Consider the following 23,660-nt stretch of genomic DNA (forward strand, 5'->3'; position numbering starts at 1 on the left):
CTCTTTAAGGGTACACACCCACCTTGTTGAGACACATTTTTGGCCAATGTCTGTAACTTCCTCAAATTACTGAGCTCATCTAGCTTAGCTGAGTCAAATGACACGTCCTTTGTTTCAAGTACATCATCATTTTGAATGTCACTGTTTTTCTCGATTTTCCATTGGTTCAATTCTGAGATTATCTACAAGTGACAGGTCAGCTGACCCTGTTGTACCAGAAAGTGTAACTGGTTCAGAGTACTGCAAGTTGTACCAGTTCTGGTGTTTTCCTTTGGCTTTTCCTGCTCGTCCAATGACGGTTGCTGTATGTGGAATACCACTTTCTCTGTCCATGTATTTAACAGTTTGTCCAGTTTTCAGATTGGAACATCCATGTTGTCTTAACACATGTGGCTGTTGTTGAATGTTTTCCTAATTTGAACGCTCAACAGTATGTGGCATGTTTGAAGGTCTCTGCTCCATTTCCTGTGCCAGTTTCAGTGTCCATATCATTGGATGTGACATCTGGTAGGTTTGTGTCTGTTACTGTCTCCTTTTCATTCGGATGATTCTCAGCAACAGCCCCTCTATCTTGTTGATCATTTACTTTCCGCAATCTTGAGTGATGCACCCTGACAATGATGCCTCCGTGCCTCACAAATATCACCACACCATCTTGGCCAATGACTACTCCCGGTCCCTTCCACTCTTGACAGTCAACTCGTTTGTAGTACACTTTGTTTCCAGTTTCGTACTTCTCATCGGTGGGTTGTAGCTGTTTACGCAGAGCCCTGTGAATTCTTTCTGAGCACTCTGCTTCAGTGAACGCTTTTCTCGCTGCATGTAGTGCTGACAGGTGCTGTCCCACCCATGCACTCACACTGGCCCCTTCTAGTGCTGGTGGCTTGTCAACCAGTACAGAGGGAAGATTAGGGTTCTGCCCGAACACTAGTTGGTATGGGCTGTAACCATGAACATTGTGCATTGAGTTTGCCATCAAAGCCCAATCTAGGGCTGTGTTCCAGTCACATCCATTGTCTTGCTTCACTTTCAGTATGATCTCTGTGAGTGTTTGATTGTGTCTCTCCAGAAGTCCATTGCTCCATGGACTGTATGCAGCAGTTGTCTTTACTTCCATGTTGAATTTCTCTTCCATTTCTCTTATTTCATTATTATTGAATTCTCCTCCATTGTCACTGTACAATTTCTGGGGAGGGCCATGCACACTTACCCAGGAATGAATGATTGACGATGTCACTGGGTTTCTTTGTATTCACAATGCTTCCAGCGCTGAAGCGTGTGAAGTGGTCGATTATGTGAAGGTACCACACACTTGGTCCTAACTCATGTAGATCTACAGCCACTGTTTCATTGTACTTGGAAGCTAGTGGCAAACCAACAGCTGGTTTGGGCTTAGGTTTACTGTATTTTTGACATGTCTCACAATTGTTAACTATCTGCTGTAGAATGGAAAAACTCTCATCATCATTATTCCCTGAACTGCTGAGTAACTTCTGAAGTCTGTCAACTGTAGCATGTCCAAACTGTTTGTGAAGCTTTAACAATACTTTGTGTTTTTCTTTTGTGTTCATGTTCTCTGTGACTGTCAGAATCTCCATGTGCTCTGTGTCCGTCAGAATCTTATTTTTGCATGGACTCTGTGTGATGTCTTTGTCTAAAATGTTTACACAATAGTGGCCTGAGGTAGTAAGTTCAAGAGTCACTGGTTGTTTAAACATCACTGCCTTGTCATGTTTTATGTCTAGTACAGCCCCTGCCTTCTTGAGGGAAGCTTTGCTTAATAGTAAGGAGATATCTGTAGGGACCACCTCTGTTTCAATGTGACACTTAGTCTGACCAATTTTTGCTGGTATCTTAACTCTCTTGGTAGAATGGACAATTCTTCCATCTCCAAATTTGAAAGCTCTGTTGCTTGGTGTGTCAATCATATTTTGTACTTCTTTCATATTTAGTTCACTAACATAGCTATCAAGCCATTTTGCACCACACACTGTCCGTGTACATGCAGTATCAATAACAGCAGATCCTAAGGATTCAACTATAAAAATCTCAGTATCAGAAGCAGATTCATTTGAAAACAGTGTAATGTTACACTGCTCTATATCTGTGTTTACATTTTCCTCTGTTAGTTTAACTTGTTCATTTTTATGAGGACAGTCTTTAACCCAATGGTAAGTGCTTTGACAAACAGCACATTTTGATCTCCTTCCATATTTGTCCAGTGGATTTGTTCCGGGAAATGGCGCCCTCTTCAGGTTGTCTTGAGAACGTGACTTTTTGGCGCCTTTTCTCTGCTGCTCAGTGTAATATGCTCCGTCACTCACTTGCATTCCACCTGTTAACGGCGCGACAGACGTCTTTTCACCAAAAATTATTTTTAGTGCCGACTTCATTGATGCAAAAGTCAGTACAGTACAAGCAGTCAAAGCCAACTGTTTCTCCCTACCATCTAGACAGGCAGTATCTAGCAACTTGAAAGCTAACACTGCATCCGGGAGAACCATGTCGTACTTGCGCATCCTATTGTACCTTTGTTCGAAATCAATGATGTAGTCCGTCATTGCAACCGAAATATCTCTCGAAACACTGTCAAAGTTTGAATATGCCTCGTAGGCACGGTCTTTCTCTTCTTTAAGAAATACAGAATCCAGTGCTCTGATCAAAGTTCCCATACCATCATCATTGTTCAAATCCTCAACGGATATTTCCAGTGCTGTATCTCTCGCTCTTCCCTCGAGCGATAATACCACCGCAAGTGCTTGCTTTTTCGCGTCCAGATTAGTAACCCGTGTCCAGATTCCAAGTTCATTTTTCCAACTTTCGTACGACCTCTTCTCGTCGAAGCGAGGTGGCACATTGTAGTTATTAACCATCCTCTGCTACCAATGTTAACTCGAAATGACACAACGACAAGGTTCCAGTTTAACAAAGTTTACTATACTGTATGAACACACTACAAGGTAGCCATTACACTCACGGCTAGGTCCATCCACGAACTAACTTCCTGCGCAGCCGCACTCTTGACTGAGTGATAGCCCCGTAATAACAGAAATATAGGGATACTTAAAACATGAACTTAACACCCTTCATTGACCCAACATATACATTCCTTAAACATCAATACGTTCTAGTCTGGTAACATGAATAAGTATATTTCAAGCTAGAATCCAACAATGCAATTTTCTTGCGTCGTTAAAAGCTACTTCACTCACACACACTTTAGACTATTTAACCACACATCCTGACTCAGGCTTCAAACAGAGACAAATTCAGTTAGTTACTGTTTCTCTGTCTTTAGAAACCTAACTGATTCACTGGTATTACTGATCCGAGCAGTACTCACTGTCAGCCTTGCAGGTGTCATTGATCCTGGTAAAGTACTTGTGGCAGCTGCACTTGTGGGAGCCCTTGGTGTTGTTGCAGGTGTGGGAACACACTCCAAACTGCTTACACTCATTCTTATCTGAGAACAAACACCCAGCAAAATAATTCAGGTTACAGATCACTAGACTACACCAGACATTTAGTCATAACAGTAACAGAGTGTATTTGAGCCAGTGCTGTGGTGCTATAATGTACCTTCACATCGGTTGTTGCCTGTGGTCTGGAAGCCAAGTTTGCAGGCGCAGAAGGCCTCAGTGCCATTCACCACACAATGGGCCTCATCACCGTCGCCACACACTGTCCTGTTACTGCGGCAGTCATTCAGGGCAGAGTCTGAACAGGACGAGACAGGATAAAGAGTTAAACTTACAGACAATTGCATGTACACACAGAGACAGACAGGACTGACGACACGCGCACACTTCTCTTGCATGCCGAGATGTGACACACCTTTCTTGTTGCAGCCGATCTCGTCAGAGCCGTAGTCCTCACAGTTGTTGAAGTAGTCACAGCGCAGGTTGGAGCTGATGCAGCGGCCGTTGGAGCACTGGAACTCATCCTTCTGACAGACTGGGGTGGTCTCTGGAGGTACAGGGGACATTATGTCAAGTCCATAACCATCCAGTCAACTCCAGAACACTCTACCACTAGAAACAAACTCACGGCAGTTGATCTCATCACTGTTGTCCCCACAGTTGTCAACACCGTCACAACGCCTGGCTAATGGCAGGCAGACGCGGTCGTTGTGGCAGCGGAACTGCCTTGTGGGAGGGCACTGGAATTTCGCTGAGGGATGGAAAGCGAGATAGAGGAGAGCAGAGATGACAGGTGTTAGGTAGGAGTTGAAAGATCCTCAGGGACAGTGTTCTGTTATTGATGTCAGGGGTAATGGTGGGCTCACTGCAATCATCTGGGTTCTCATCAGAGTTGTCTCCACAGTCGTCTTCTCCGTCACACTTCCAGGCCAGGGGTTTACACAGAGTGTTGTTACACTGGAACTCATCCAGGGGGCAGTGTCTACCCACTGAGACAGAGAAAGAGAGGAGAAAGAGTTACTTTTCTCTATGAAATACATACCCACAACTTGTACTTAATGAACAGTATAAGTACAGTACAAAAATGTTTGTGTATAATGAATGAAGCTGTATTTTCATGTCAAAATCACCAGTTAGCAACCCATCCCTTACGGGATTAACTGACAAACAAACATTACAATAATTCAGTGATAATTCTCCAGCGTAAGTGTTTGTGTAAAACTCACCTCCGATGTCACACTTCTCCTCGTCACTGCCGTCCATACAGTCAGGGTCTGCGTCACAGCGCCAGCGGACGGGGACACAGTGGCTGTTCTTACACTGGAACTGATCACTGTCACACTTCACATCACAGCCATTCTGCAATAGGACACACAGGACATCATCATTATATCACTGATTCAGAAGGGTCAGGTTAAATGCAGAAGACTCATTTTGGTTGAATGCAGTCAGTTGTGGTATCCCCCTTTCCCTTAATATGTTACTCTAATGACAATGCCATTCATGTGTAAATGAACAATCCTCTATGGTCCATTAACAATGTATTCATTGTGACAATGAGCTAGGACATGTAGGATGGCAGTGATTATTCATATCACTAAGCTTTAACAAGAGAGCACGTTTGGGAGCATGGAACAGTGAGGGAGCTTTCCCTTTCCAGTCATTTGATGTGTGTAATTCTTCACTATTTTCAATAATGCTTTGTGTCACTGTACCTCGTCTGATCCATCAGCACAGTCATGGTCTCCATCACACTTCCACCTCCCGGCGATGCAGCGACCGTTTGCACAGGAAAACTCACTCTCTGAACACTGCCTCGGCACTGGAGGGAGAGAGGAGATGTGAGGAGAGAGGGAGGAGGGAGAGGGAGGAGGGGAGAGGAGATGTGAGGAGAGAGGGAGGAGGGCAGAGGGAGAGGGAGGAGGGGAGAGGAGATGTGAGGAGAGAGGGAGGAGGGGAGAGGAGATGTGAGGAGAGATGGAGGAGGGGAGAGGGAGAGGGAGGAGGGGAGAGGAGATGTGAGGAGAGAGGGAGGAGGGGAGAGGGAGAGGGAGGAGGGGAGAGGAGATGTGAGGAGAGAGGGAGGAGGGGAGAGGGAGGAGGGGAGAGGAGATGTGAGGAGAGAGGGAGGAGGGGAGAGGAGATGTGAGGAGAGAGGGAGGAGGGGAGAGGGAGAGGGAGAGGGAGGAGGGGAGAGGAGATGTGAGGAGAGAGGGAGGAGGGGAGAGGAGATGTGAGGAGAGAGGGAGGAGGGGAGAGGAGATGGAGGAGAGAGGGAGGAGGGGAGAGGAGATGTGAGGAGAGAGGGAGGAGGGGAGAGGGAGGAGGGGAGAGGGAGAGGGAGGAGGGGAGAGGAGATGTGAGGAGAGAGGGAGGAGGGGAGAGGAGATGTGAGGAGAGAGGGAGGAGGGGAGAGGAAGGGTTGTGGGAAAGAATACGAACTTCCGGACACAGACACATCACAGAAAGTCATGAGGGTAAATGGCTGTAACGATGGGGGAAAAGACTGGTAAAGGGACAATTTAAGGATTGGGGAATGGGGATGGGAGTACAACGGGTCACATGGTAGAGGAGGGGTCTAGAAGGGCTAATAGGATTGGACAGGATCTTGGAATCTGGATGGAGTAAGTCCACTTTTTAAGATACGAGTCAGGGAGGATAGTTACTTTATAAATATTTTGTTTATCCATTTTTCCTGATGGGTATAGGAGGGATAGTTATTGTAGGAAGACGTTTGGGTAGATTGGGGGAGGTCAGAGGTAGGTTGGGGGTTTTGGGGTGTTAGTGCTGATAGTGAAGAGACCTACCTCTAACCCACGTCAACAGGCCAGTGTGAAATGCAGAATAAACATGAGATGAGGTGTGCAAATGGTCACAAAGTAAATCAAATCAAATCCTAATATTGACCGTGCAGTGCAGTTGAGAGAACACACATACACAATCAACTATGAATCCTTTACAAACTACTAAATGATCTGTTAATGGGAACCTATGTGGCTGAAACCATTCAGTGAAAGAAAGTCTGTCCAGATGAAGGCAGATGTACTATACACCTATTCTGTAGCTCTTATCAACCCATAATGATAAGGGATGAGGCAGGAACACTAGCGATAGCCCTGGCCTCAAATACATCAAGGGAAGCCTAAAGGCAGGACAGAGAGGACATACCACATTTATCCTCATCCGAGTTGTCTCCACAGTCGTTGTCATAGTCACACTGCCAGCGACCAGGGACACAACGGTTGTTCTTACAGCGGAATTGGTACGGCTCACACGTCCTCTCTTCTGAGGACACAACAAATACCGTCAGAGTAGGAAGGGATTATATCAGATATTGTAATAATAGACAATTATGTGAAACACAGAACACAAAAGATGCTTGGGAATCTCTCCATTCCTTTCAGTCTCCCCCCATCCCTCCTGCGTCTTAATGTCTCTACACCCATCCCTCTCTCCATCACTCACCACACTCCTCCTTGGGTTCGTCTGATCCGTCTCCACAGTCATCCTCTCCGTCACACTTCCATCGGGCCGGGATGCAGCGACCAGAGTCCTTACAGCGGAACTCATCCACACCACACGTCATCTGGGCTGGGGAGGGGGGGAGGCAGGGGGAGAGAGAGATATCGGGGGATGTTAGATAGAGAATAAAAGCAGGGAGGGAGGGACAGTAGTCAAAAACTGTAGAGAAGATGTTGCAAATTTACAACAAATTTCCTGCAATTGTACACATTTTTCCACAGTGTGGAGAGAGATGTTTGTATCTTTTAATAAGATATCTGATTCAACCATAAACTACAAAAAAAAATATATATATATATATATATATATATATATATATATATATATATATATATATATATATATATATATATATATATAGCTGGCATGGGCTAATTGAGTGACTGTCAGTGACTGATATAAGAGAAACTGCACAACCAAATTTCAAAATTGCACCTTGTATATTGTACTATTCTAACTCTCAACAGTAAGTCCATCCGGACCTTTGCCAGACCTTCTTAAATAGTACTCGAGTACCCCTGGTATGAAAAAAAAATAAGGAAGAGGAATCGAGGAGAAGGGAGAAAGAGAGCGATGTTAGATGTCACAGTAGACTGGGTCCTTACTGCAGTTGGCAGGCTCATCAGATCCATCCACACAGTCATTGTCCCTGTCACACACCCAGACACGAGGGATACAGCGCTTGGTGATGGCACACTGGAACTGGTTAGGAGCACACGTCACATCCGCTACGGGGGACAGAAGAGAATTGACAGTCACTTACCAATATCCGTACATGATGCATGGCTTTTTCTCCTAGTCTCCAAGTCTTTGTAAACATAGATTTTAAATAATTATACATTTAATTTCAACGTGCGTAGAAAATATAGTAGTTCGAAAAGAACACGAAACACTGATGTAAAAAGACTAGAAGTTGGTGCAGTACACTACAGGTTGAATATCCTCCATATTCAGGGGTTAAAACAAAACAAATCCCATAACTGAAACTTAAGTGGATCTCAGATGGATTGTCTGGGGCCAAGTTAACCTTCCCTTTCATGTAAGAAAGTCATCACGCTTTTATGGAAACAGGATCATTTTGTACATGTATTAAATTGCGAGTTTGACCAATTCCAATCCCTTGCTCAGGGTCCTCCCCATGGTATGTTTTATGAAGAAGGACTGAGAAGCTCAGTTAAATTACACTACATGACCAAACATATGTGGACACCTGCTCGTCAAACATCTCATTCCAAAATCATGGGCATAATATGGAGTTGGACCCCCTTTGCTGCTATAACAGCCTCCACTCTTCTGGGAAGGCTTTCCACTAGATGTTGGAACATTGCTGCGGGGACTTGCTTCCATTCAACCACAACAGCATTAGTGAGAGCAAGAGCAATCCCATTCTGTGAGCTTGTGTGGCCTACAACTTCATGGCTGAGCCATTGTTGCTCCTAGACGTTTCCACTTCACAATAACAGAACGTACAGTTGACTGAGGCAGCTGTAGCAGGGCAAAAATGTTAAACTAACTTGTTGGAACGGTTGCATCCTATGACAGTGCCACGTTGACAGTCACTGAGCTCTTCAGTAAGGTCGTTCTACTGCCAATGTTTGTCTATGAAGATCGCATGGCTGTGTGCTCGATTTATACACCTGTCAGCTTACATACACAAAAAATATATATGGGGGATTGGAAATAATGCAGATAATTACATTGATGGAAGCTACAATCTGCAATAGTAAAACTGATCTACCCCCTAAAAATTTGAAAACAACCTCTCCAGAATCCATATGACGGAAATCCGTTGCAATGACGGAGAACTTTAACACCTGTACATATTCCCTCTCTTTAACCCCTTCATACTAGTCAATACTATAGTCAAGGCAGTCTACTCACGACAGTCTTTCTCGTCCTCTCCCTCTCCACAGTTGTCCTGGCCGTTACAGCGGAAGATCCCAGGGATACAGCGGCTGGGGTGGCTACACTTAAACTGACTGGGCAGACACACGTGGATGTCACAGTTGGCCTCGTCAGAGTTGTCCTGGCAGTCGTTCTCTCCGTCACAGATGTAGGCTGGGTTGGTACAGATGCCTGTACCACACTGGAACTGGCCGGGCCTGCACTTGAACTCAGCTACAGGGGATACCAATACAACATCAGTCAACCAGGACTCCAAAACAGTGCAGCTATGATAGATAGTGTTCATGGACTAGGACTGTGTCACTCACGGCATTCCGCAGGCTCGTCTGACCGGTCCCCACAATCATCCTCTGTGTCACACTTCCACCAAAACGGAATGCACTTGTCGTTCTTACACACAAACTGCAGAGAAAGAGAGAAGAAGAGACGGATAGAGAGGGGAAAAGCAAGCGGGACCGAGGAAGAAAGAAACGGATAGAGAGGAGAAAAGCAAGCGGGACCGAGGAAGAAAGAAACGGATAGAGAGGAGAAAAGCAAGCGGGACCGAGGAAGAAAGAAACGGATAGAGAGGAGAAAAGCAAGCGGGACCAAGGAAGAAAGAAACGGATAGAGAGGAGAAAAGCAAGCGGGACCAAGGAAGAAAGAGACGGATAGAGAGGAGAAAAGCAAGCGGGACCAAGGAAGAAAGAAACGGATAGAGAGGAGAAAAGCAAGCGGAACCGAGGAAGAAAGAGACGGATAGAGAGGAGAAAAGCAAGCGGGACCAAGGAAGAAAGAGACGGATAGAGAGGAGAAAAGCAAGCGGGACCAAGGAAGAAAGACGGTGGAGGAAGAGAGGAAATATTCATTCTGAGCACAAAGGCAGAGAAGGACACACAACATCATGAAACAGCTAAGAGACAAGTTGGCTAAAATCACCTGACTGGCAGTGCAGTTGGACATACACTGCCTCCCATCACTAGCCAGGTAGAAGTTAGTGGGACAGGCACACTTGTACCCCCCACCAGGCGACAGCAGGCACAGGTTACTGCATCCTCCGTTGTTGGTCTGACACGGGTGGTTGGCCACTGTGGGTCAACCAAACACACAACAGGCCCAGGTCAGGGGAGTGCAGGCACACGTCGATACATGACGGGGTGTTCAGCTGGTGGTAACAGTAGATTTACTCATACCCTCTGGCTGGCGGTAAGGGTGGTAGATGTGGACGTCCATGGGCCGGTGCAGCGTGCTGATCAGCATGGTCTTGTTGGTGCCCTGGGTCTTGTGACACCTGTTGATGGACTTGGTCTCCCAGTCGGTCCAGTAGATGTACTCCTCAAACAGAGTCATGGCAAAGATGTGGGGGATGTCCTGGCGCAGCACTGCAGGGTGGGGAAACACACAGAGAAACACACAGGTCAGAAACAAGCAGAAAGTCTGCTAACAGTGATGTATTTACTGATGAGAATGTGTGGTGTGTATAGTGTATGTTTAATGAGTGTGTTGTAATATCAATATATGTATCAAAAGGTGTGTGTGTGATATTGTGTGTGAGACAGTATGTTACCAGTGTGTCTGTTGGTTCCGTCCAGGCTGGCGAACTCGATGTAGTCCTCTCTGGCATCGGCCCAGTAGATGCGGTCGTTGATGAAGTCCAGAGTGAGGCCGTTGGGCCAGGTGATCCTGTCCTCTACAATCACAGTCCTGTTGGAGCCGTCCATCCCTATCCTCCCTATGTGGGGGTTGTCACCCCAGTCTGACCAGTACAGGTACCTGGTAGGGACACAGCTCAGTGTGAGGCTTCAGAACCACGAAGAACACCCATGCAAGTGGTGATAATATCACAGTAAATGTTCAGCAAAGTGAGGATGAATGCCATTCTCTCTTGTACTAAAAGAATCAACCCTATATACTCAACATTTGAAACGCTATAGTCAATATTTGACCAGCACTCATCAATGAGCAAATATGAAAGGAATTTAACCTGTTCCCGCTTCTTATTTCTAGTTATGTTTATGTTCATACCCGTTTCGTACGTGGACCGCCACAGCGCGTGGTTCCCTCAGACCGGTGTTGACCAGGACCATCCGGTAGGCCCCCGTCAGCTTGGACACCTCAATGGTGTCCCGCCCCTTGTCACACCAGTACAGGTTCCCTCCCACCCAATCAACAGCTAGACCGTCAGGGTTGCTGAGAGATGTGCGGTGAAGGACCTGCCAAAGAGCCAATCAGAAGTCCTGGTTAAGTTCCTTTCGGGCCAAACGTACCAATCAAATGTTGTATATTTCTAAGAGGTCAAAAAGGTAATGGACCCACACTGACCTGTACATCGCTGCCGTTGATGTGCATGCGTCGTATCATGCTGCCCTGAGTGGTCACGTCTGTCCAGTAGATCCTCTGCTGTCTGTAGTCAAAGTCCAGCGCCACCGCGTTGTTCAGACCCTAATGCATATACACACAATGGGAGAGAAGTGATCAATTTAGCGTGATGGTCAGAGGGTGCAATGGTTTATTTGAATCTGTTTCTAAGTCTATGAGGTGTTGAGGCTCCAGACTCACCTGTTTGAGCAGGGTGTAGTTGGAACCATCCAGGTTGAGTTTCCTCAAGTAGTAACGATTGGCAAAGATCAGGAAGGGCTCCTCCTCTGGACAAAATATATATTTTTATGTAGATTAGGTCAACAAGCTCAATCTGAGTCCCTCTTCACCCATGCATGCAGCTTATTCATTAAGATGTGATTGGTTCCGTGGGTAGAGCTCTATGGTGCAACCAACATAACCCCCCCATACACATCTTCAGAGCTTAACCCCCCATCACCCCTTCAGAGCTTAACCCCCCATACACCCCTTCAGAGCTTAACCCCCCATACACCCCTTCAGAGCTTAACCCCCCATACACCCCTTCAGAGCTTAACCCCCCATACACCCCTTCAGAGCTTAACCCCCCATACACCCCTTCAGAGTTTAACCCCCATACACCCCATTACACCCCTTCAGGTCTTAACCCCCCATACACCCCTTCAGCGCTTAATTCCCATACACCCCTTCCAGATCTTATCCCCCATACACCCCTTCAGATCTTAACCCCCATACTCCCCTTCAGATCTTAACCCCCATACACCCCTTCAGATCTTAACACCCCATACATCCCTTCAGATCTTAACCCCCCATACACCCCTTCAGATCTTAACCCCCCATACACCCCTTCACAGTTTAAACCCCCATACACCCCTTCAGAGCTTAACCCCTCATACACCCCATTACACACCTCCAGGTCTTAACCCCCATACACCCCTTCAGATATTAACCCCCCATACACCCCTTCAGATCTTAACCCCCCATACACCCCTTCAGATCTTAACCCCCCATACACCCCATTCAGATCTTAACCCCCCCATACACCCCATTCAGATCTTAACCCCCCCATACACCCCATTCAGATCTTAACCTGTTATGGCTAGGGGGCAGTATTTCACAGCCGGATAAAAAACGTACCCGATTTAATCTGATTATTACTCCTGCCCAGAAACTAGAATATGCATATAATTATTAGCTTTGGATAGAAAACACTCCAAAGTTTCTAAAACTGTTTGAATGGTGTCTGTGAGTATAACAGAACTCATTTGGCAGGCCAAAACATGAGAAGATTCCATGCAGGAAGTGCCCTGTCTGACAATTTCTTGGCCTTCTTGATTATCTCTATCCATTACAGGGGATCTCTGCTGTTACGTGACACTTCCTACGGCTCCCATGGGCTCTCAGAAGGCGGCAAAAAGCTGAATCGTGGCTTTGCAGGCTCGGGCTGAAAAAAAGTAGCGCGTTTGGATAGTGGCTGCTCACAGTACTGTGAGACTCAGGCGCGTGCACTCATGTTTTATCTTTGAACGAAAACCACCGCTCCCGGTCGGAATATTAAAGCTTTTTTATGAGAAGAATGGCATAAAAATTGATTTTAAACAGCGGTTGACATGCTTCGAAGTATGGTAATGGAATATTTAGAATTTTTTTGTCACGAAATGCGTCATGCGCGTGACCCTTATTTACATTTCGGATAGTGTCTTGAACGCACGAACAAAACGCCGCTATTTGGATATAACTATGGATTATTTTGAACCAAACCAACATTTGTTATTGAAGTAGCAGTCCTGGGAGTGCATTCTGACGAAAAACACCAAAGGTAATCAAACTTTTCTAATAGTAAATCTGACTTTGGTGAAGGCTAAACTTGCTGGGTGTCTAAATAGCTAGCCCGTGATGCCGGGCTATGTACTCAGAATATTGCAAAATGTGCTTTCACCGAAAAGCTATTTTAAAATCTGACACCGCGATTGCATAAAGGAGTTCTGTATCTATAATTCTTAAAATAATTATGTATTTTGTGAACGTTTATCATGAGTAATTTAGTAAATTCACCGGAAGTTTTCGATGGGTATGCTAGTTCTGAACATCACATGCTAATGTAAAAAGCTGTTTTTTGATATAAATATGAACTTGATTGAACAAAACATGCATGTATTGTATAACATAATGTCCTAGGAGTGTCATCTGATGAAGATCATCAAAGGTTAGTGCTGCATTTAGCTGTGGTTTTGGTTTTTGTGACATATATGCTTGCTTTGAAAATGGCTGTGTGATTATTTATGGCAGGGTACTCTCCTGACATAATCTAATGTTTTGCTTTCGCTGTACAGCCTTTTTGAAATCGGACAATGTGGTTAGATTAACGAGAGTCTTTAAAATGGTGTAAAATAGTCATATGTTTGTGAAATTGAAGTTATAGCATTTTTGAGGTATTTGTATTTCGTGCCACGCGATTCCACTGGCTGTTGACTAGGGTGGGACGCTTGCCCAGGGAAGTTAACCCCCCCATACACCCCTTCAGATCTTAACCCCCCCATATACCCATTCAGATCTTAACCCCCACATACACCCCTTCAGATCTTAACCCCCACATACACCCCATTACACCCCTCCCCATCCAGGTCTTACCGGAGGTGGACTTGCAGATGGTGGGGTTGCTGGGGCTGAGCTGGAAGCCCTCCACACAGAGACAGTGGAAGGATCCGTGGGTATTGATGCAGCGCTGGGTGCAGGGGTAGCTGGTCGTACACTCGTCTATGTCCACGCACGTCTTCCCATCAACCTTCAGAAGGAAGCCAGGATGGCATCTGCACTGCACAGTCACACAGGAGTGGAAAGGACAGGAGAGGACAGGTAAGGCTGTGTGTACTACTTCACACTTGTTAACCTTTCGGTCAATAATTGTTACGTAGATAACAATATAAATGGTAACAACAAATAGGTGCATCCTTACCTTGAAGCCTATCTTGAGGTCCTCACAGAGCTGGGAGCAGCCGCTGAGCTTGCTGTTCAGACACTCATTGATGAAGCAGTTGAGCTCGTCAGTGCCGTCACCACAATCATCATTACGGTCACACAGCTGCGTCTCGTTGACACAGTTCCCGTTACCGCAGGCGTACGCCGTGTCATTACACTTCTTCTCTGTTTCGGGAAGAGGGGTTGGAGGAGAAGTGGAAGGAGGGTGGGTCAGAAGAGGAGAATAGTGAGTGAATATCTAAGGAATAGGGGACTTGGCCCACACATTGGTCTACATCTGATTTAGCAATTTAGCAGGGATTTAGTAAATCCCTTGCAAATAGTGGGCTGAGAAGGAGATCTCTTAGTCCCTAGAGCAAATAGAAAGTAAGCACCATCTGTGTGTGTATATGTCTCTCTAACCTGGGCCATTGCAGCGGGGGTTCTTAGGGGCTTCGTCAGATTGGTCGTGACAGTCGAACTCTCCGTCACACTCCCAGGAGCTCTGAAGGAGGCATCGGCCATTGGCACAACGGAACTCATTGGGCCCACACTTAGGGTACTCTGGAAGGACAATGCTAAGGTTACTTCCTATGATAACAACAGTTAATTCACTCATAGGGTACTAAAGAGAATGCGGAGGTTACTTAATACGATAAAAACAGAACATTCACTCTAAAATGTTAAAGACTAACAATTATAATTTCATTTACATTTTAGTCATTTAGCAGACGCTCTTATCCAGAGCGACTTACAGTAGAGTGCATACATTTTATTACATTTAAAAAAATTTTTTTTTACTAATAATATATGATAGTGTGCGAGTGTAAGAGACAGGGTACACTGGGACAACGGAAGTCAAGGGTCATCCACTCACCACACTCCATGAACTCGTCAGAGCTGTCACTGCAGTCATTGTCATGGTCACACACAAAGTGCTTGGGGATGCACTGTCTGTTTTGGCACATGAACTCATTTGCATCACAGGTGTTGTTGAACACTGACAGACAGACAGAGGGACAGTCAGTCAATAAGGACCTGCATTATGAAAATAATCTATATAACAAGTAATGATTTAACTATGATTTGCATAAGACTTGGCATAGGACATACTTCCATAGGTAAGCATCGATCAGGTATCAGTAATAATCCATTCCTCGGACTGATCCACTACTCACCACATCCAGCCTTGACACTCTCATCCACCCCGTCAGGACAGTCCTTGTCCCCGTCACACTTCCAGTGCTGGGGGACACACACATGAGAGCCAGGACACTGGAAGGCATGTGGACTACACGTCTTATTCTCTGTCAGGAAAGAGGCAAGTGGGGAGGAGGGGAGACAGAATAGTTTTGAGTGCATTTGTTTTGAATTAGTCTAGTATTTCCACTCTGCCCTTTTCCACATAAGTGTCCTCCCTGTTTAATAGTGAAAGGTTGCGTGTGTGACATAAATGACACTCACTGCACTTGCCGTCCTCGTCAGTCCCGTCACCACAGTCGTCAGCGCCGTCACATACCCAGCGGTTGGGGATACAGCGGTGGTTACCGCACTGAAACTGGCTGGCCGAGCAAAACTTATCTAAAGGAAAGAGCAAGAGCAGAGGGTGGTGTGATGGAGAGAAAGAAAGTCAGTCAGAAATGTGTGTTGAAAGAGTGAATATTAGCAGTGAATCCAGTAAAAAGGCAGCCGAGTTGAACTGACCACAGTGGGCCTCGTCAGCGCCGTTCTCACAGTCGTTCTCCTTGTCACAGGTCCAGCTCATAGGGATACAGTGACCACTGGGACACGCAAAGAATGGAGCAGAGCACTTGGTCTTCCTCCGGTCTGTTTGACAAACAGACAGTGGTTAATATAGTATTATTAAAGTAGACTGGCACTAAATAAAAAGATGTATGAAACTCATGGAAAGAGTATCATGTTTGTCTTGTTTAGTGAAAGTTATATTTTTCAAATTTTGCAGTAGTATGTCTTCAGTCCCCCTTTACTTTTCATACTTATCTTGTATTTGAAAGAGTTTAATAGATGCAACACGTGCTGTTTGTTAATGGCTGTGTTCTCTCTTTCAGGTGAATACAGAGATTCATCCATGCTTTTATTACAAGCAGGCTTGACTACTGTAATGCTCTCCTGTCTGGTCTACACAAGAAAGCCATTGGTCAACTCCAAAACATCCAGAATGCTGCAGCACGGGTACTGACCAAGACCAGATGGAGAGCACACATTACACCGCTTTTAAGGTCTTTGCACTGGCTGCATTCGAGTTTTACAATTCATTCTAAGATTATTCTATTGGTTTTTAAATCAATCCACGATTGTGCACCCCAATACATGTCAGACATGCTTTTAGGTTATGTATCCAGTAGCTCCCTCAGGTCCTCTGGCACTGGCCTTTTAACTATCTAAGACCAAGAGGTATGGAGAGGCAGCCTTTAGTTATTATGCCCCCTGCCTCTGGAATAGCCTCCCAGAGAGAACCTGAGGCTGGCTGAAACTGTGGACATATTTAAAACATCTTTTTAGCCCTGCTTTTCCTTAGTGTGCTTATTAGTCGTTCAGTTTTTGTCATTGTTTTTTAATAAAAATAAAAAAATCTTATCTTTGTTGTGTAGTAAATATTTTTCAGAGTTTTTTTTTTTCTTCTTTATTTTCTGTTAAGAACATTCCGTTGCGTCCCATGTCTGAAATGTGCTGTATAAACTAAGCTTGATTTGATTTTGAAGAGCCCAAATGTTTGTGTTTTAATGTTTGTCCAGAATGACAACACCCAGGAAACATTTTAGATCTTGCAGCTCATTGTGTGTGTGTGTGTGTGTGTGTGTGTGTGTGTGGCGTCTATGTGTGCATGTGTGTGTGTGCATGCGTCCGCATGTGTGTGTTCACCTGGGCAGTTCCTCTCGTCAGAGTAGTCTCCACAGTCGTTGGCTCCGTCACACACCCAGAAGGGGGCGTAACAGAGGCTGGTGAACTCACACTTCTTGAAGATCACACCCTTCACCCCCAGACGGAAGTAGCTGGAACAGTCGGTGGCTGCAGAACAGAGGGCAAGGTTACATTATACAGAGCAATCCTGACTGAGGTAGTCTAGAGTTAAGTCTGGTTTAGAGTTACATTTGATGTTAGATTTAGTTGAGTCTAGTCTAAAGGTTAGTCTGTGATCTTTCATGAGTTAAGAGTTCATGAGTCAAGAGTTAAGTCTGGGTAAGAGTTGAAGCTATTCTTAGGTTTAGTTGAAACTAGGGTCTTAAGTTCGTCTGGCGTCCAAAGTGACTCACAGCAGTTCATCTCATCGCTGGCGTCCTCACAGTCCACCACCTGGTTACACTTGCTGGAGTTGGTGATGCAGCGTCCGTCTCTGCACTGGAACTGCTCTGCTGTGCACAGGGTGGCTGGAACACACACATCATATGCTGGTGAAATACTACACACAAACATACAAAATGTCCACAGAAAATCACCACAAACTAGCCTCCAGAGAGTATACTGAATGAGATAGCTAGCACTGCTTACTGTTGCAAAAGAGTTCATCTGAGTTGTCCCCACAGTTGTCCTGTCCATTACACCAGGAGCTGTGTCCCACACACCGGCCGTTTACACAGCGCCTGTAGCCCTTCTTACAAATACGGTTAGCTGGAGACGAGGGTCAGGAGAAAATAACATTAGAAACATGACATTAGGCCTCCCGAGTGGCGCAGTGGTCTAAGGCACTGCATCGCAGTGTTGCTGCGTCACTATAGCCTGGGGTTCGATCCCAGGCTGTGTCTTTGCCGGCCATGACCGGGAGTCCCATAGAGCGGCTGGCTTTCGGGTTAAGCAGGCGGGTGTTAAGAAGCGTGGTTTGACGGGTCATGTTTTGGAGGACGCACGACTCAACCTTCGCCTCTCCAGAGCCCGTTGGGGAGTTGCAGCGATGAAACAAGATCGTAATTGGGGAGAAAAAGTGGGTAAAATGTACATTATGGCTTATAGAGGTACTGTAAAGCAATGTCCCTTTCTATCTCACTCACCGCAGTAGGACTGTTTCTCGTCTGACTTGTCCTTGCAGTGGGCCATGCCATCACAGGTCAGAGTGTAGTTCACACAGTCTCCGTTCCCACACTCAAACTCATCTACACTGCTGCATGTGGTGTTTTGGGCTGAGAGCGATGGAGGGAGAGAGAGCGAAGGAGAAAGAGACGCTTAACTGCACCATCATAAAACAACATGGTTTTAGTGCTGAACGTTCCAAAGTAGGTTTGAAACATGACCCCCATTGGCTGTTCTTTCATTATTAATGACATGACAAAATGCTCTAATCCACTCTCCCTCCCATGCACTACTGTGGTTCTCTCATTTCCTCATTTCCTCAAACCCTTCCCCACTCTCGTTTCCTCATACCATTCCCTCTTCCCCGCTCTCGTTTCCTCATACCATTCCCTCTTCCCCGCTCTCGTTTCCTCATACCCTTCCCTCTTCCCCGCTCTCATTTCCTCATACCCTTCCCTATTCCCTATTCCCCGCTCTCGTTTCCTCATACCCTTCCCTATTCCCTCTTCCCCGCTCTCGTTTCCTCATACCCTTCCCTATTCCCTCTTCCCCGCTCTCGTTTCCTCATACCCTTCCCTATTCCCTCTTCCCCGCTCTCGTTTCCTCATACCCTTCCCTATTCCCCGCTCTCGTTTCCTCATACCATTCCCTCTTCCCCGCTCTCGTTTCCTCATACCCTTCCCTCTTCCCCGCTCTCGTTTCCTCATACCCTTCCCTATTCCCTCTTCCCCGCTCTCGTTTCCTCATACCCTTCCCTATTCCCTCTTTCACGCTCTCGTTTCCTAAACCCTTTCTCACCAATGCAGGTGTTGTCCTCCAGCAGTTTCCTTTTGCCATCGCCACGGCACGTACAGTTGACCCTGCCCTCTGAGGTCAGGATACACAAGTCCTGACAACCTCCGTTGTTCAACCGACACGCGGAGAACTCACCTACACACAGAGACAAAATGTACAACATGCAAACATACTCCCACACGCATTCGACACACACACACAAAGTGTTCAGAAACCAACAGCTCTCCTGCTACTTGAGTGTAATATAAACTGACACAACCTAAATAGGATTTGTTGCAATTACCACAGGTTCACTGTGTGTTGTGAGTGAGAGTGGGGAGGAGGTAGGCAAGTAGGAAGTTAATGTTGAGGGAGAATGGGGGGGGGGGGGGATAAGAAAGACAACCATTGATTTGGAGTGAAAGAGGGAGATGGAAAGCTCACTGAGATGAACAAGTGTGAATTGACCTGCGCGAGGTGGTGAGATGAGAAGGAATAATGTGTGGCATGGAACTGTTGGGGCAGAAGATGGGGAGTGTGCGTAAGTGTGTGTGTGTACAGGGTGATGGATTGGGGCAGTGGATTATCAAGTGGTCTCCTTCTCCACGTGTATGGAGCTCCTCTCAGCTGTGTCACACTCTCTGATTACTTCTGGCACCTCATTAACTTTGGTGGCGCAGCAGTGTTTGTGTGTCTGTGTGTGTGTGTGTGTGTGTGTGTGTGTGTGTGTGTGTGTGTGTGTGTGTGTGTGTGTGTGTGTATCACTCTGTTTGCCCATGCCAACCCCGCAATCCTTTATCCACCCCAAAAAACAAAAAAATCACATCCACCCAAACCCCACCCTCTTTTCCTTAGAACTCACAGCTATTGGTGTCGTTGGCCACAGCGACGATAGCCATTGGCTGCTGTGGGATGTCGGCTCTGAGGAGTTTCATGTCTCCTCCCACGTATTTGTCGGCCCTGAGGACAGCCCTGCGGACCCAGTCAGTCCAGAAGATGTAGTCCCCATACACCGCCAGGCCAAACGGATGGACTGGCTCATTCTTCACCACCACCTACAGGGGGCAGCAGGGAACGTTAAACCAATGAGTGGGTTTTGAGCGTGTGTGTGTGTGTGTGTGTGTGTGTGTGTGTGTGTGTGTGTGTGTGTGTGTGTGTGTGTGTGTGTGTGACTCACGTAGCGGCGGCTGCCATCGTACTCGCAGCGTTCGATCTTGTCCAGGGTGGCGTCGGAGAAGTAGAGTTTCTCAGCGCGGTGGTCTATGGCCAAGCCATTGGGGGTGCGGATGTCATTCCCTATGATCACCAGTATATTGTTACCAGACAGGGTGGCACGCATGATACTGGGGGACTGTTCATTCCAGTTGGTCCAGAACATCAGGCTGGTGGGTGACAACACAAGAGGGAATTTGAGAATATAATGCAGATGTGTGTAAACGTTCACGACAGTGGATGCGGTTTCTGATTCAAATGGCAAAATTGGTTTAAGCATGGTGCTTCCATTCCAACACCAGATGTATAGCTTTCCACATGGTCCACATACTGTATACAGCATACTGAATATATTAGTTAACTTTATGTCACTTTGGATGAATGGATCTGCTAAATAACCAGATTCCCTCATAGATATCATCCTGACCAATTTGCCCTCTAAATACACCTCTGCTGTTTTCAACCAGGATCTCAGCGATCACTGCCTGCGTCTGTAATGGGTCCGCGGTCAAACAACCACCCCTCATCACTGTCAAACGCACCCTAAAACACTTCAGCGAGCAGGCCTTTCTAATCAACCTGGCCCGGGTATCCTGGAAGGATATTGACATCAACCAGTCAGTAGAGGATGCCTGGTTGTTCTTCAAAAGTGCTTTCTTCACCATCTTAAATAAGCATGCCCCTTTCAACAAAAAAAAAAAACTAAGAACAGATATAGCCCTAGATTCACTCCAGACTTGACTGCCCTTGACCAGCACAAAAACATCCTGTGGTGTATTGCACTAGAATCGAATGGTCCCCGCAATATGCAACTTTCAGGGAAGTCAGGAACCAATATAAACAGTCAGTTTGAAAACACTAGCCTTTGCTTTCCTAACAGAAATTTGCATCCTGCAGCACTAATTTCAAAAAGTTTTGGGACACTGTAAAATCCATGGAGAATAAGAGCACCTCCTCCCAGCTGCCCACTGCATTGAGGCTAGGAAACACTGTCACCACTCATACATCCACGATAATCAAGAATTTCAATAAGCATTTCTCTATGGCTGGCCATTCTTTCCACCTGGCTACCCCTACCCGGCCAACAGCTCTGCACCCCCCGCAGCAACTGGCCCAAGCCCCCCCCCCCCGCTTCTCCTTCACCCAAATCCAGACAGCTGATGTTCTGATAGAGCTGCAAAATCTGGATCCCTACAAATCAGCTGGGCTAGACAATCTGGACCCTCTCTTCCTAAAATTACCTGCTGCCATTGTTGCAACCCCTATTACTAGTCTGTTCAACCTCTCTTTCGTATCGTCTGAGATTCCTAAAGATCGGTAAGCGGCCGTGGTCATCAAAGGGGGAGACACTCTAGACCCAAACTGCTACAGACCTATATCTATCCTGCCCTGCCTTTCTAGTCTTCGAAAGCCAAGTGAACAAACAGATCACCGATCATTTCAAATCCCACCGTACCTTCTCCTCTATGCAATCTGGTTTCTGAGATGGTCACGGGTGCACCTCAACCACACTCAAGGTCCTAAACGATATCATAACCGCCATCAATAAAAGACAGTACTGTGCAGCCGTATTCATCGACCTGGCCAAGGCTTTCGACTGTCAATCACCGTATTCTTATCGGCAGACTCAACAGCCTTGGTTTCTCTAATGACTGCCTCGCCTGGTTCACCAACTACTTCTCAGAGTTCAGTGTGTCAAATCAGAGGGCATGTTGTCAGGACCTCTGGCAGTCTCTATGGGGGTGCCACAGGGTTCAATTCTCAGGCCGACTCTTTTCTCTGTATATGTCGTTCTTGCTGCTGGTGATTCTTTGATCCACCTCTACGCAGACGACACCATTCTGTATACATCTGGCCCTTCTTTGGACACTGTTAACTAACCTCCAGACGAGCTTCAATGCCATACAACACTCCTTCCGTGTCCTCGAACTGCTCTTAAATGCTAGTAAAACGAAAAGCATGCTCTTCAACCGATCGCTGCCCACACCCGCCCGACTAGCATCACTACTCTGGACAGTTCTGACTTCTATAAATACCTAGGTGTCTGGCTAGACTGTAAACTCTCCTTCCAGACGCACATTAAGCATCTCCAATCCAAAGTTAAATCTAGAATCGTCTTCCTATTCCGCAACAAAGCCTCCTTTACTCATGCTGCCAAACATACCCTCCTAAAACTGACTATCCTACCGATCCTTTGGCGATGTAATTTACAAAATAGCCTCCAGCACCCTACTCAGCAAATTGGATGCAGTCTATCACAGTGCCATCTGTTTTGTCACCAAAGCCCCATATACTACCCACCACTGCAACCTGTATGCTCTCACTGGTCATCATAGCAACACCCACCCGTAGCACGTGCTCCAGCAGGTATATTTCACTCGTCATCCCCAAAGCCAACACCTACTTTGGTCACCTTTCCTTCCAGTTCTCTGCTGCCAATGACGGGAACGAATTGCAAAAAAAAATTAAAAATCACTGAAGTTGGAGACATATCTCCCTCACTAACTTTAAGCGTCAGCTGTCAGAACAGCTTACCGGTCACTGCAGCTGTACACAGCCCATCTGTAAATAGCCCATCCAACCAACTACCTACCTCATCCCCATATTTAGTTTTTCTGCTCTTTTGCACACCAGTTTCTATACTTGCACATCCTCATCTGCACATTTATCACTCAGGTGTAAATTGCTGAATTGTAATTACTTCGCCACTATTGGCCTATTTATTGCCTTACCTCCTTACTTCATTTGCACACAGTGTATACAAATGTTTCTATTGTGTTATTGACTGTACGTTTGTTTATCCCACGTGTAACTCTGTTGCGCCACTTTGCTTTATCTTGGCCAGGTCGCAGTTGTAAATGAGAACTTGTTCTCAACTAGCTAACCTGGTTAAATAAAGGTGAAATAAAAAATATCAAGATTCCAAAGAAGTGCATGATTTGATTAGCTAAACGTTATCCAGGAAGAGACAGTGAGAGAAAAAACAATGAAAGCTTAGCTTTAGTGTAAGTAGGTTATCTATACGGTCCCTCAATCTGTATTCATCCATAAGGTCAGGATATGGGAACAGTAGCTAGCTTCAGATTAACTGCAACGGTCTAGCATCAGATACCTGACAATGTAATAAAGACGAACAATATTAATATGAATTAAAACCCTGTGATCTGGGTAAGAAACTTGGAACATTGCGATGTATGACCATTACAGTCCAACACACTCACTCCTGACATTCGTCCAGAACGAAGGCCCGGGGGTGGTCATTTCCAGACATGGTGACCACAGTGTCACGGTCCCAGGCGCCCCAGCGGTTCTGGTTCACCGTGTGGCGGGTGATGGTAGAGGTGGTATAGCTGGTCCAGTACAGAGTGTCCCAGCCACGGTGGTACGCCAGGCCCTCCACCGAACCCACATCTAACAGGGAGAGAGGAGAGAGAGAGAGAGAGAGAGAGAGAGAGAGAGAGAGAGAGAGAGAGAGGTAGGATGAGCAGATATGGGGGGTGGGAACAG

At 46.1% G+C, this 23,660-nt stretch overlaps 1 protein-coding gene across 4 annotated transcripts in view; it reads right to left on the minus strand.

The window, feature by feature from the left end:
- LOC106583141 (low-density lipoprotein receptor-related protein 1) overlaps positions 1 to 23,660 on the minus strand; it is a 219,342-nt gene that overhangs the window by 16,307 nt on the left and 179,375 nt on the right. For 2 of the 4 annotated variants that reach the window (XM_045705050.1, XM_045705047.1), the window contains exons 42-74: positions 23,375 to 23,564; positions 20,119 to 20,323; positions 19,804 to 19,996; positions 18,966 to 19,097; positions 18,149 to 18,277; positions 17,652 to 17,771; positions 17,417 to 17,530; positions 17,025 to 17,171; positions 15,846 to 15,968; positions 15,606 to 15,722; positions 15,320 to 15,448; positions 15,019 to 15,141; positions 14,565 to 14,705; positions 14,140 to 14,327; positions 13,815 to 13,998; positions 11,385 to 11,470; positions 11,148 to 11,267; positions 10,851 to 11,038; positions 10,393 to 10,598; positions 10,013 to 10,207; positions 9,765 to 9,913; positions 9,155 to 9,248; positions 8,823 to 9,059; positions 7,547 to 7,669; positions 6,885 to 7,010; positions 6,588 to 6,704; positions 5,135 to 5,241; positions 4,646 to 4,778; positions 4,286 to 4,408; positions 4,048 to 4,170; positions 3,835 to 3,966; positions 3,580 to 3,717; positions 3,344 to 3,463 (exon numbers count right to left, since the gene is read on the minus strand). In XM_045705050.1, coding sequence (XP_045561006.1) covers positions 3,344 to 3,463; positions 3,580 to 3,717; positions 3,835 to 3,966; positions 4,048 to 4,170; positions 4,286 to 4,408; positions 4,646 to 4,778; positions 5,135 to 5,241; positions 6,588 to 6,704; positions 6,885 to 7,010; positions 7,547 to 7,669; positions 8,823 to 9,059; positions 9,155 to 9,248; positions 9,765 to 9,913; positions 10,013 to 10,207; positions 10,393 to 10,598; positions 10,851 to 11,038; positions 11,148 to 11,267; positions 11,385 to 11,470; positions 13,815 to 13,998; positions 14,140 to 14,327; positions 14,565 to 14,705; positions 15,019 to 15,141; positions 15,320 to 15,448; positions 15,606 to 15,722; positions 15,846 to 15,968; positions 17,025 to 17,171; positions 17,417 to 17,530; positions 17,652 to 17,771; positions 18,149 to 18,277; positions 18,966 to 19,097; positions 19,804 to 19,996; positions 20,119 to 20,323; positions 23,375 to 23,564 — 4,752 coding nt within the window. The remainder of the gene's footprint in view (positions 1 to 3,343; positions 3,464 to 3,579; positions 3,718 to 3,834; positions 3,967 to 4,047; positions 4,171 to 4,285; positions 4,409 to 4,645; positions 4,779 to 5,134; positions 5,242 to 6,587; positions 6,705 to 6,884; positions 7,011 to 7,546; positions 7,670 to 8,822; positions 9,060 to 9,154; positions 9,249 to 9,764; positions 9,914 to 10,012; positions 10,208 to 10,392; positions 10,599 to 10,850; positions 11,039 to 11,147; positions 11,268 to 11,384; positions 11,471 to 13,814; positions 13,999 to 14,139; positions 14,328 to 14,564; positions 14,706 to 15,018; positions 15,142 to 15,319; positions 15,449 to 15,605; positions 15,723 to 15,845; positions 15,969 to 17,024; positions 17,172 to 17,416; positions 17,531 to 17,651; positions 17,772 to 18,148; positions 18,278 to 18,965; positions 19,098 to 19,803; positions 19,997 to 20,118; positions 20,324 to 23,374; positions 23,565 to 23,660) is intronic. The other 2 variants (XM_045705049.1, XM_045705048.1) reach the window with 2 other exon arrangements.

The sequence above is a fragment of the Salmo salar genome, chromosome ssa22 (genome assembly GCF_905237065.1).
Source record: "Salmo salar chromosome ssa22, Ssal_v3.1, whole genome shotgun sequence".
NCBI classification, from domain to species: Eukaryota; Metazoa; Chordata; class Actinopteri; order Salmoniformes; family Salmonidae; genus Salmo; species Salmo salar.